The sequence below is a fragment of the Nannobrachium achirus genome (assembly GCF_963921795.1).
Source record: "Nannobrachium achirus genome assembly, chromosome: 14".
In the NCBI taxonomy this organism is placed as follows: domain Eukaryota; kingdom Metazoa; phylum Chordata; class Actinopteri; order Myctophiformes; family Myctophidae; genus Nannobrachium; species Nannobrachium achirus.
This window is the reverse complement of record NC_137821.1, coordinates 52,231,833-52,245,200: the sequence shown is the minus strand read 5'-3', so window position 1 is coordinate 52,245,200 and position 13,368 is coordinate 52,231,833. Positions and strand designations below refer to the sequence as shown.

Here is a 13,368-nt window from a genome sequence, read left to right as displayed (position 1 = left end):
CACTAAGGCAGTTATTTTTTAAAGTTTAGTTTTTGGGCTTTTATGCCTTTATTGATAGGATAGTAAACTGACAGGAAATGGGGGGAGAGACGCGGCAAAGGTTGTCCGGACAGGGAATCGAACTGGGGACGCCGCCAGGCATCAATGCCTATGTGGTATACACCTGGACCAGCAGGCCAAAAACACTTAACCCATTTAGGCCTAGGATTATTGACTGCTTTAACTACTGAAAAATAGCAGATATACAAGCTCACAGCGCGGCACCGAGTGCCGCACTGCGAGCTTGTAGATCTGCTATTTTTGAAAAATCATGATTTTTTTTGCAAGTCTATGAATATATCTACTTAAAAGCTAACATTTGTAACTTTAATATTTGCTTCTGGGTGGTCCCTGGAACAACATATTTTGAGATGGGGCTCCGTGGCCAAATACATGTAATTTTGGGGGTCCTTGACATGAAAAAGTTTGAGAACATCATGATTTAGAAGAAGGATTTGGAAGTTGGGTCAAAGATCGGGTCAAATATATTCAAAGACTTGCACTCATTTTCACGATTTTTCAAAAATAGCAGATCTACAAGCTTGCAGCGCGGCACTCGGTGCACTCGGTGCCGCGCTGTGAGCTTGTATATCTGCTATTTTTCAATAGTTAAAGCATAAAATAATGGTTAAAGCGTAGGGATGAGGCCGAATATTCGGCACCGAAAATTTTCGGCCGAAAATGGCTAAAAATGCATTTTCGGTTTTCGGCTGGATAGCTTTTAAAACCGAATAGTTGAGCACCGAATAGTGTGAAGGACAGGGTCAGGGGTCCTCAATAGGCGGACCGCAGTCCATGTCCGGACCGCGGCACATTTCTGAGAAATCTCCGCACAGTTGTATCTGACGATCGGACTGACTGTGTGTGATGTGTGTTTGTGTGTGCGTGGGTGTGTATGTGCTGATTGTGCTCATTCGCTCAAACACATACACAGGCTCACAAGACACACCCCTACGCCAATTTGCAAGCCCACAAAGCGTCGCGGGTGCAACGTGCTGTGGGCTTGTAGATCAAAGGTTTTCCTTCCCTCCGAGTCTCCGACGCAGTCTGCTCTCCATGCTGCTCCCCCCCCTCCCCTCTCCTCTCCACACACTCATGCCGCTCGCTGCCTGAAAAAAGTTGCTAAAACCTCTTGGAAACCATTGCTCCCACTGGATTAATAACTTAGAGATCTTCTACCTTTGGCTGTTCAATTGGAGAGGACAACAGCAACACATTAATATCCACGATGTAAGGCTCCAACTGCTTGCATTAGACGAGAAATGGTCGCGAAACTCGCGATGCGTGATCATGCGTCTTTAGCAATGTGATGTGTCGTCGCATATTATTGCCAGCTATCCTAGGCTGTGTTAGGTTAATAACTATGACTCGTTGACCCTGATTTGACTGGTCATTTGACATAGTCAATCAGCACAGTCAGTCTGGCTTGTGCAGTACGTGTGTCAACTAACTGAATGTCAAGTAATCCTCTCCCCCTCACGCTAAGTTCCACTTTATTTTCCATTCTGAACGACAAGCCTAATATTGCATTTATGCTCTTTAGTTTCCAATAATTAAACTATAAGCCAGTGTTTTATTGCTACACAATAAATGTAAATAATGTAGCCTACTCTACATGCATAAATAATTATCCATTCATCCATCCATCCATCTTCAACCGCTTATCCAGCATCAGGTAGCAGGGGTAACAGTTCCAACTGAGATTTCCAAAGTTCCAAATAATAATAATAATAATTAAAATAAACAATTCTAATGATTATAATAAACATACATACATACAGTACATACTGTATAAATGTATCCGCCTTATTTCGCCTTCGCCTTTTTTTCGGACCTGGACCTGTTTCAAAAAAATATTTCTGGACTTTCACGATTTGTATTTGAGGACCCCTGGGCCCTAGATCATTTTGCAACATACAGTATGTGCATTTGTTGTTGAAGGCCTGGCTGTTACAGCCCTTGTGTTTACAATAATATGTTGTTGTAGGCCTAGATCATTCTGCAGTTTTAAGCACCTTGTTCTGATGCACTTTTATCTCTGTAGGATACTACAGAAATAGTTGCACTATTTTGACTTTGTTTTATGCTAACATTGCAAAGAGAAAATATTTTATTTTGTTATGTGTGCATTCAAAAGTGAGAAATAAATGTTTTATGGAACCATATGGTGATTATTATTTAAGTTAGGGTTTGCCATAATCAGGTAGCTTTACAACAAAGGTACAGCAATGGTACAAACATTTATTATACAAAATAAATTATATACATGTATTATTCGGCTATTCGGTATTCGGTATTCGGTGGAATGTTTCCAGTATTCGGTATTCGGTTTCGGCCAAGAATTTTGCTTTCGGCCCATCCCTATTAAAGCGGTTCAAATCTAACGCGACTCGGGCGCGTTCCAGGTATTTGAGAGTTAATACTCACTTAAACCACTCAATAAGTCACTTTATTTGAATTATAACGAATGAGAATGAGAATAGCAACGGCACTCGTGTGGAGCATAATAGACAAACGGTAGCCGTTTTGTCAACGACGCGCCCAAATCTCACAGGGAAGACAGAATATTTCCACACTTTTGAAGGGTTTTCCAATTCTTCCGTTCGTGTATTATAATCATCATCATCGCTGATGACTTCAGCAGTGGCCATGGTGAAATGGAAAGTAATGCGCTCTCTCTATCTGTGTCAACTCGATTCACTGAATTGAACGTTAATTTCGATAAGTTTTCGGTTGGAATCGAGAATCGTGACGGCCTTAATTTCAACCACGTCAGTTCTCGTTCTATTCATTCTAGTTCTAGGTTTCCACTTCCTCCCTTGCACGCACATCCATAATACTGTTATTTGGTGTGTGTGTATATAGGGCTCTCACGATATGACATTTTACATGACGATTAATTGTCACTCAAATAATTGGCGATTAACGATTTAATTGTGTTTTTGTCGTTGATAATTACATTTCTGTTTGGCTTTTAGGCTTTCAGGTTCAGGTTCAGGTTCAGGTTTATTAGTCAAATGCATATCCATACAGGTATAGACATACAATGAAATGCTTGTGCCAAGGGCACTCTCAGCCTTATTACATACAAAAAAACAAGACAACAACAGGTCACCCAGGACAACCCAAAAACAACAAAACAACCATACAGTGTAACAGTGTACAGTTTAAAAACTGCGTATATTGCACATGACTACCTACGTCTCGCTTCCATCTCTTCGTTAAGCATCCTGATTGCTTGAGCATAAAAACTATTACTGAAACGGGTGGTGTGAGATTTGATGCTCTGGTAACGTTTTTTGGATGGGAGGAGATAGAACAGGGAATGGGCGGGATGACAGCTGTCCTTTAAGATGTTCTCTGTCTTTTTCTTACAGCGTGTGTTATAGATTGTGTGTAGCTGTGGTAATTCTGTGCCAATGATTTTGGCAGCTCTCTTTGAAGTTGCATATGGCAGATATGACACACAACCTAAATATACAAAGAAATGACTGACATATTTGACAACTTACTACTTAAAAAATAACATTGATAGTGGAAATAGCCGATCTACAAGCTCACAACGCGTCGCGATGCGACGCGTTGTGAGCTTGTAGATCTGCTATTTCCACTATTTTTCAACATTCACGATTATGACGATTATGACAAAATAATTGCGATAATGTCAAATAATCACGATTAGACGATTATGTTATAATTGTGACAGCCCTATGTGTATATACTGCACTGTGTGTTATTCTAACAAGTGTTGTTTCTGTTTGTCCTGCCTTTCCCTCTCTCTGTCTCTCCCTCACGCTGTCTCTCTCTCCGTCTGTGTGTGCGCGCACATTGAAACCCAGTGGAATTACCTCACCATTGACTTCTCACTTGACTAAAACGCCCGCTCCCCGCTATGGGACGCTCCCCCGGATGGGACGATACGCGATGTTATCGTTTATCGTGATAAACACTCGCGATAATCGTATCGTGGCGATTTCATTTATCGTGATATCGTCCTCCGTCATGCACCGGGATCAGTTCACCTTTTATTTGCCCAAGCTGCATATCCGGTACCACTTAAACCCTTTGGTAAAAGGTACTTATAATATACATACTTGATACAGTCTTTTTCTCTCTCTCTATCAAATGTCTTTGCCAAAAAATAGCCGATCTACAAGCTCACAAGTAGATCTGCTATTTTTTGGCAAATGTTCCGCCCCAGGATAATGGAGTTTGATTATCACGATAATTTCGTAAATCGCTATTTCTTTTGTCACGATAATCGTGATATGAAATGTTCATATCGTCCCATCCCTACTCCCTGTCAGCCTTAGAAGAGGCCCCGAAATAATCAAAGTATAGCGTGAGATGAATGCTTACTCTCCTCCCTGTGTCGTTCTGACACTTAACGTAGAACCAACATGAACTGTGATGTAGTGTGTTGATTTCTAACATTGTCCTTCATGGCAGCAGACATACAGACAAAACACCATTCTCTTTTCTCATTAGGGGTGCAACGATTAATCGATTAACCATAATCAAATCGATTATTAAATTAGTTGACATCCAATTCAGTAATTGTAATCGAATCGGCAACTAATTGCTGGAATTTGTATTTAATAAATGACTTAAATATTTATTTTTAAATGACCTATTTGAAAAGAGTACTGTTAACCTTTAGCGTGACAAATGTATATATAGCCATTCTTTAATCTAATGTCTGCAGTCAGAAAAAGGTATTTTGTTTGTTTGTCTTTTATTAGCAACCTAATTTAAACCTACATTTTGAATGAATTATTCATCTTTAATATACTTTTGTTGGTAAGAACATATCTAAAATAACCTCAAATCTAATTCATACGGTAATAGCTAAATAAGTGCCACAATCCGATTAATCATTTAACCCATTTAGGCCTAGAATTATTGAATGCTTTAACCAGTGAAAAATAGCAGATATACAAGCTCACAGCGCGGCACCGAGTGCCGCGCTGCGAGCTTGTAGATCTGCTATTTTTGAAAAAGTCATGAAAATGTGTGCAAATCTTTGAATATATGTATTTTCAAACCGAACGGTTGTAACTAAAATTTTGCTTCTGGGTGGTCCCTGGAACTAAATATTTTGAGATGCGGGTCCGTGGCCAAATAAATATCATTTGGGGGTCCTTCACATGAAAAAGTTTGAGAACCACTGACATAGTAGTCTCTCAAGAACAGACTAACTGAGCTCCAGTTAAGTGAAAAGGACCCTTTCTTTGACGATGGCTGGCCAGATTGCTGACATAGAAACATAGTTTTTTTCCCCAAAAATCTTAGAAGGATTCAAAAGACACTTATAGAATCGGGTCAAATTCTAATTTTCACGATTTTTTAAAAATAGCAGATCTACAAGCTTGCAGCGCGGCACTCGGTGCCGCGCTGTGAGCTTGTATATCTGCTATTTTTTTATATTTAAAGCATAAAATATTGCGTCATAATGTGTTCAGGCCTAAATGGGTTAAATAATCAACTTTAATTGATTAATTGATTATGAAAATAATCGTTAGTTGCAGCCCTATTTCTCATCCCTCACATTTCCCCCCATTTGCTCTCAGATGGGAGTTGATAGTTGATTGTCAAGATTGTAAATGCAGAAGGAAGGGCAACCTTTAACCCATTTAGGCCTGAACACAATATGACGCAATATTTTATGCTTTAACTATTGAAAAATAGCAGATATACAAGCTCACAGCGCGGCACCGAGTGCCGCGCTGCGAGCTTGTAGATCTGCCATTTTTGAAAAATCGTGAAAATTAGAATTTTGACCCGATTCTATAAGTGTCTTTTGAATCCTTCTAAGATTTTTGGAAAAAAACCTATGTTTCTATGTCAGCAATCTGGCCAGCCATCGTCAGAGAAAAGGTCCTTTTCACTTGACTGGAGCTCAGTTAGCCTGTTCTTGAGAGACTACTATGTCAGTGGTTCTCAAAACTTTTCATGTGAAGGACTCCCAAAATGATATGTATTTGGCCACGGACCCCCATCTCAAAATATCTAGTTCCAGGGACCACCCAGAAGCAAAATTTGATTTACAAACGTTCGCTTTGAAAATACATATATTCGAAGATTTGCACACATTTTCACGACTTTTTCAAAAATAGCAGATCTACAAGCTCGCAGCGCGGCACTCGGTGCCGCGCTGTGAGCTTGTATATCTGCTATTTTTCACTGGTTAAAGCATTCAATCATTTCTAGGCCTAAATGGGTTAATGATTTCTTTCAGTCATGGCAAAATGCTGTGATAGCCCAAACATGCTTACACAGTTATTCGTTATGTGAAAGTCCTATGAAGTCTATGACATCTTACATCTTACCATTTCATGCCCATACATGGAGATCCCTGTCTGTAGAACCAGCCGTTAATGTGGCCGATGTGGCCTCCTTATATGGGCATTCCCATATGAAGTCCTGTTAGATACAGGCTTAATATTGATGACATCAGGGAACTCCATGTAGAGGCATGAAAGGGATTCTGTTAGTGTGACATCACAGTGAAGCCAGAGCGTGATGTCAGAGCGGCAAACCCATTCTGTTAAGAGTGGTTCCCCTGGCACACAGTGACATCAGAGCATGATGTCAGAGCGACAAACCCATAGAACCACAGTGTCAGGCGTTATAGACAGAGATACATACGGACAAGCTGTGACCGTTCACATACTAAACTGCGACCTTCGGTCGCAATTAAAAACAAAATGTAGGAAACAAAAAATTATGGGATCCATAAAAATGTATCCGCGTCCGCGACCCACAAATGGTTCCCGACCCAGTGTTTGGGAAACAGTGCTTTACATGACAATCTTAACGAAAAGAAAAGGGGAGTATTATGTCATCTCCGATGAGTGTAAATTGCTTTTCTGCCTTCACCCAGGAGGTGATAGGGGTGAAGTGTCTTGTTCAGGGACATTTTTTGACATGTCGTAAATAGGTGAGCTGAAGGTCGAATCAGTGACTTTCTGATTACCAGAAGGCCTCTTTCTGCCCACTCTACGGCTATGAGTATATCTGTAGCCTACCGGTACGTACAAACAACACATAGTCTCCAGTCTCACATATTGTGGTGGACACCTTGTAGTATGTCCAAAACCGTACGTTTTGTATTGCCATTTGAAGATAAAATAGTGTTTTTTGTGCGACAGTCTTGTGTGATGAAGCCATGCTTTACTTTATGATAAAACATACACATTTGAAACTTGGAGACAGTGACAATATCCTTCTCACACTAGAATGGTAGGATTCAGGTTAAAAGTCGCTGGGGTTTCCCTATAATGTTTCTAGATGTCTGTCACTGCACTTGTGAATCATACAGGTCGATCAGTCTCTCGGCATGACAACTCAGTTGGGAGCTTCTCAGAAACTAACTCAGACTTGACACTTCCACACTTCGCAGTAAATCTGTAATGTCTGCATTATTCCTTATTGTCTGTGTCGGAACATGGTCAAATAGTAATCGTTCTTTGCATTTGTTTACATCCGCTTTGAAGAATCAGATGGTTGGTGTCTTTTTGCCTCGTGGGACTGTTCAGAGTGTATGGGGAAGTAAAGAATGTTTAGATAGATAGATAGATAGATAGATAGATAGATAGATAGATAGATACCTTTATTATCCCAAGGGGGAAATTCAGTTTCCAGCAAGCCAAATGAAGTCATGATGATGTTATGATAACGTCCTCCGGTGACTACTAGGCCAGACCACAGCCCATATGGGGATGATCTTGACGTCATTACCAGGACGTCATATGGACTATAGGATTATTGTTATTTTTGTAATGTTGGTTGAAAAATGAGCATATAATGTTATATTCTGGGACATATCTGACTAGATTAATCCAGGACGTCAGTTTTCATGGGCGGGATTTATGTTGGTTGAAATCAGGTGATATTCTAGACCAGATCTGGCTAGTCATGGTTTGACATGATCTGACCCCAATCGAGACGTCACTGATTGGTCCAGGTCCTGACCGTGCTTGCTGGGTTACATCTGTGCACTTTCCTGTATCCGAAAAACGCACCTTGACGCCCAATCTTAAATGTCCTAACAAACAGTATGTGGTAAACTCCACCCATCTGGTTCTCCAGGGGGACCTGAAACAAATGCAAATGCTTCAAAAACCTCTCTATTTGTCCAAGGGCTGGTCTGTCTTCTTTCTCCAGTGTCTTTTGTCACATAGCTTTAACATTATGCTTATTTCTCCAAGCATAGAATGCCTTCGCTCATCAGCAGTCCTCTACACACACACACACAACCTCTCTCTCTCTCTCTCTCTCTCTCTCTCTCTCTCTCTCTCTCTCTCTCTCTCTCTCTCTCTCTCTCTCTCTCTCGCCCCACTCCTAACATCACAATGTTACTAACCATTCATCCCCCTCTCTGTCTCTTCATCTCTGCCATATCTCTTCTTCTCCTCTTCCCATGCCACTATTATTCTGTCTCCCTCTCTTCTCTTTCTCTTTCCAATCTGTCTTTTACCTTCTATCTCTCCTCTCTCTCGCTCTGCCCTCTTCACCATTCTCTATCTACCTGTCTCTCCCTTTCTGTATTTTATCATCTCGCTCTCTCCGCTTTTTATCACCCCTTTTCCCTCTTTACCCCCTTCTCTCTGTCTGTCTCTCTCTCTCTCCCTCCCTCTCTCCATTCCAGCTGGCGGCTCCTACTTCATGATCAGCCGTTCTCTGGGTCCGGAGTTCGGCGGGGCGGTGGGCCTCTGCTTCTACCTGGGCACCACCTTCGCCGGCTCCATGTACATCCTGGGAGCCATCGAGATCTTGCTGGTGGGTAAGGCGCGATTTGTACTCGGCCCGCGCGCCAGTGTCGCGTGTTGTTAAGCTGAAAAACGAAGCTTTTAACACACAAAACGTTAACCCATTTAAGGCCCATTACTTTAACCATTATTTTATGCTTTAACTATAAAAAATAGCAGATCTACAAGCTCACAGCGCGGCACCGAGTGCCGCGCTGCGAGCTTGTAGATCTGCTATTTTAGAAAGATCCTGAAAATGTGTGCCAGTCTTTGAATATTTCGACCCGATTCTATACATTTCTTCCAAATCCTTCTAAATCAGTGGTTCTCAAACTTTTTCATGTGAAGGACCCCCGAAATTACATGTATTTGGCAGCAGACCCCCATCTCAAAATATGTTGTTCCAGGGACCCCCCAGAAGCAAATATCTGAGTTATGTGCATCGTTAGCTGAAATCAAAATCAAAATGAAGCTTTGCTACCCCAAAAAACTAAAAAACGATTAGTAATCAAAAGTAAAGTCATCAAGAAAATGTCTGTTTTAGTCTTCAGTAGCCAATATTTGTCTTAAAACACTGCGAAAATAGCTGATCTAGAACCTCAAAACGTGCCATAATGCAATGCTTTTTCACACTATTTTCCTGAACTTTTTTTATCTCACACCTGACAAACACCTTATTCAATACGAACATTAAAACAAATTAAAAGTAACTAAGCCTTTTCACAACTAAAAACTAAACGAAACTAACACGCTTAAAAGCTAATTAATGTAAACATAAAAATACATTGAAAAGTCAAAACGATGTGTTTCTGCAGGCATTGTAACCTAGCAGGGATGTCAAATTGAAGTATTTCGTTTTTACTTTTCAAGAAAGAACTGGTTGAGGCCACATTCCTTCCCTTACTGGATTATGGTGATTTGATTACAATTACAGTTTTGGCATAGGGACGCTCTCATACAGAGCGACCTACAGTAAACAAGGTAACTAATCACATAAGTAGAATGCAGAATGAACAGCGTGGTGCCTCAAGGAACTAGGATACCAGGTAAACAATTCACCTAGCATCTGTTTAAGTAACATGCTTAAGATCTTAATCACTGTCTTAACATTTGTGGTCGAGAAAGACAAAAAAGACACTTGAACGATACAGTACATGTCTGCATAGTTGCCCTATGTATCCTGGTCAGTTGTTAGCATCAGTCATGAGAGGAGGTGGCAAGAAGGGGTACAGGGAGAGTGAAGTGCTAGGAGTTGAGAAGCAGTCTGAAGAGGTGAGTCTTCGTGTTACGGCACACAATCTAGGAGGTTAACCCATTTAGACCTAGAACCCCTATATGTAACTATGCCTTTCAATCTGGGAACCCTTTGGGAGCGTGTCGCTGTTACTACATGTCATCTTTTCGACACCCGACTCTAACCCTCACCCTAACCTTAACCTCCGTGGAGTGAGTCGCTAACCCTCCGGTCGAAATGATGGGCGTTCGCAAAAGCGAGATTTCCCCAACCCTTTTGGGGTTAGACGCTGCTGGGGTGCCGACGGCCTAGCGGTTAAGGCGCATACCACATATAGGCTCCGATGCAGTCTGACAACGAGTCGCGGGTTTAAAAATTTGTTTTTTTTGGGCTTTTATGCCTTTATTGGATTGGACGACTGACAGAAAATGGGGGGAGAGACGGGGAGTGACATGCGGCAAAGGTCGTCCGGATCGGGACTCGAACCGGCGACGCCGTCAGGCATCAATCCGGCAATGCCTATGTGGTATGCACCTGGACCAGTAGGCCAGCAGGCGCCCCACGAGTCGTGGGTTTGATTCCCTAGCCCGAATACCTTTGCTGCGTGTCATTCCCCGTCTCTCTCTCTCGTCCTGTTTCCTGTCACGCATCACTGTACTATCTGAATGAAGGCAGAAAAGCACAACATTATTTTGCAGTTCTCGCCCCGATGAAGACCAAACCGGTCGAAACATGTTAGTAATTTTATAAAATACACACTTTGTTTTTACTTGACTTCCTCTCCTCCACATTTTTTGAGTGCTCAGATCTCTTTTAAAGCCCCCAAAATGCCTAAAATAGCAATGTGTCTGCGAGGGTAGGTAGGTACCCTCACAAAAAAGAACATGCAGTAATCCTGTGGTCTCTATACTGCCTCCCCCTGGCCAGCCGGGGCGCCTGATGGAGGGGAAACGAACTGGTTGGAATAACTTGTTCCTTCCACGCTATGTCCAACCAGAGAAACTCCCCCCAGGTGAAAAGACTTGGACTCCTCATGCATAGAAGGAAGCATGAGGTCAGTCCGTTGCTCTCCCCAGGTTGGCAGAGGGAGTGTAGCGCCCAGGATTATTAGATAATTGACACCGGGTGAAAAATGGGTTGCAAAGTTGTGCGATAAAACATAAATAAAATAGCAATGTAGATGCTATTGCTATGTGCACTGGTCTCCCAAGTGGAAGATATGGACCAACGCATTGGGAGATAAAACCAGAATGTCTTTTATCTCGACTGTGGTCGACAGACGATGATTAGAAAAGAAAACCCAGGAGGAGTGGCGTGGGTCCATGTGGACTGGAGTTGGGAACAGGAACCACAGAATCTATTGCACCGTCCCTCCTGGGAATAGTAGAGACAGTTTACTTTAAAACAAATCATTGAGCACAAGGTTAAGAATAAGTGTTAGATCTGGAACGCACTTTTGTCACTAGATTGTAATCACTTTAACCATTATTTTATGCTTTAACTATTGAAAAATAGCAGATATACAAGCTCACAGCGCGGCACCGAGTGCCGCGCTGCGAGCTTGTAGATCTGCTATTTTTTAAACACTGAAAATGTGTGCAAATCTTTGAATATATCATTTTCAAAGCAAACCTTTTTAACGAAATCGTTGCTTCTGGGGGTCCCTGGAACAGAATATTTTGATTTGGGGGTCGGCAGTCAAATACATATAATTCTAGGGGTCCTTGACATTAAAATGTTTGAGCACCACTGATATAAAAACACACTTTTTTGTGAAAAGTGGACAGGTCCGTAGTAGGAGCAGTCAGTCAGTGCATGAGAAAGGATCAAGATCATACATCCCACGCACACTGTCTCTTCACTCAGAGCCAAAAGGTTTCGGTCACACTGACTTGCATCACGTATCTGATGAAGGTCAATGCGACCGAATCATTGTATTTCCATTAGAACCTTTTGTGTGTAAGTGAAGACAGTGTGCAGGATTTATTTGTTCCCAGAATATATCCTCGCTGTCTGGTGGAGACCTCATTATATCCAAAAATGTTACTTTTTTCAGCATTCAAATGAAAGAAATTGCAAAAGTATCAGATCTGCAAGCTCGAAACGAGGCGTGAAGCGACGCATTTTGAGCATGTAGATCTACTTTTGTGTGACGCTGTAGTACAGTGGTTCTCAACCAGTGGTCCGGGGACCGCCAGTGGTCCTTGAGGGGGTTCCAGTTAAATTATGAAAAGTTGGTAACCAAATGGACCCTTATCCACGAGTTTCCAACGCCCCATAGTGCATTGCGCAGACGCTGTACCGAGCTTCCGGCGTCACAGCCGAGTGTGATTTACAAGCTCACGAGTCACAACAGGCTGCATCTGCGACGCGACGTGAGCTTGTATTTCTGCTGTTAAACCGGAAGTGTGGTCCAAATAATCTCCAGTAAACTCCCGCGGAAAGAGTTGGATAAATGTCTTCTAAATGCTTCTTCTAAATCAGTGGTTCTCAAACTTTTTCATGTCAAGGAACCCCCAAAATGACTTGTATTCGGCCGCGGACCCCCATCTCAAAATATGTTGTTCCAGGGACCCCCAGGGACCCCCAGAAGCAGAGATTTGAGTTACAGATGTCTTGAAATGTCTCTTACTCTCTCTCCCTCGTCCCTCCCTCCAGATGTACATAGCGCCGCGGGCGGCCATCTTCGTGCCCAGCGAGCCCGACGGCGAGGGCGCGGCCATGCCGCGCCCTCGCAAGTTGACAGTTGTAAACATGCTTTCTTGGTAAAACCTAGTGCTGCTAACTACATCACACTAGTGATGGCCAACCTGGCACTGATGTCGACCTTATTGACAGTGCACACACAATTGCCTTCTTTGATGCTTTAACGATGCTCAACGAGGATCAGGTGGGTCGCAGACACACACACTCCACTCTGCTGCAGTGCTCTGACTGGAGTCACTTCACTTGAATATGATGGAATATGATACTGTGAGTCTGTGATTATGGTAAAATGAAGCTCACGTTTCATATCGCTCAAACCATACCTATAACGTTCATTAGCCTCCACAAAAAAAAAAACATTTGGGATTTTTTTTTTAATTGCTCCAGGGGCCACAAGGAAGGTCCCCGCGGGCCGCAATTGGCCTGCGGGCCGCCAGTTGAATACCCATGACATATAGGCTCCGATGCAATCGCGGGTTTAAAGATGAGTTTTTTGGGGCTTTTATGCCTTTATTGGATAGGACAGTAGACTGACAGGAAATGGGGGGAGAGACGGTGAGTGACATGCGGCAAACCGGCGACGTCTCACTCTCTCCCTGTTTCCTGTCACACATCACTGTACTCTGAATGACGGCAGAA

At 42.4% G+C, this 13,368-nt stretch overlaps 1 protein-coding gene across 1 annotated transcript in view; it reads left to right on the top strand.

Moving 5' to 3' along the window:
* Positions 1-13,368, top strand: part of slc12a6 (solute carrier family 12 member 6) — a 104,665-nt gene that overhangs the window by 40,352 nt on the left and 50,945 nt on the right. Inside the window, exon 7 of the mRNA XM_080742202.1 lies at positions 8,690-8,820. Coding sequence (XP_080598328.1) covers positions 8,690-8,820 — 131 coding nt within the window. The remainder of the gene's footprint in view (positions 1-8,689; positions 8,821-13,368) is intronic.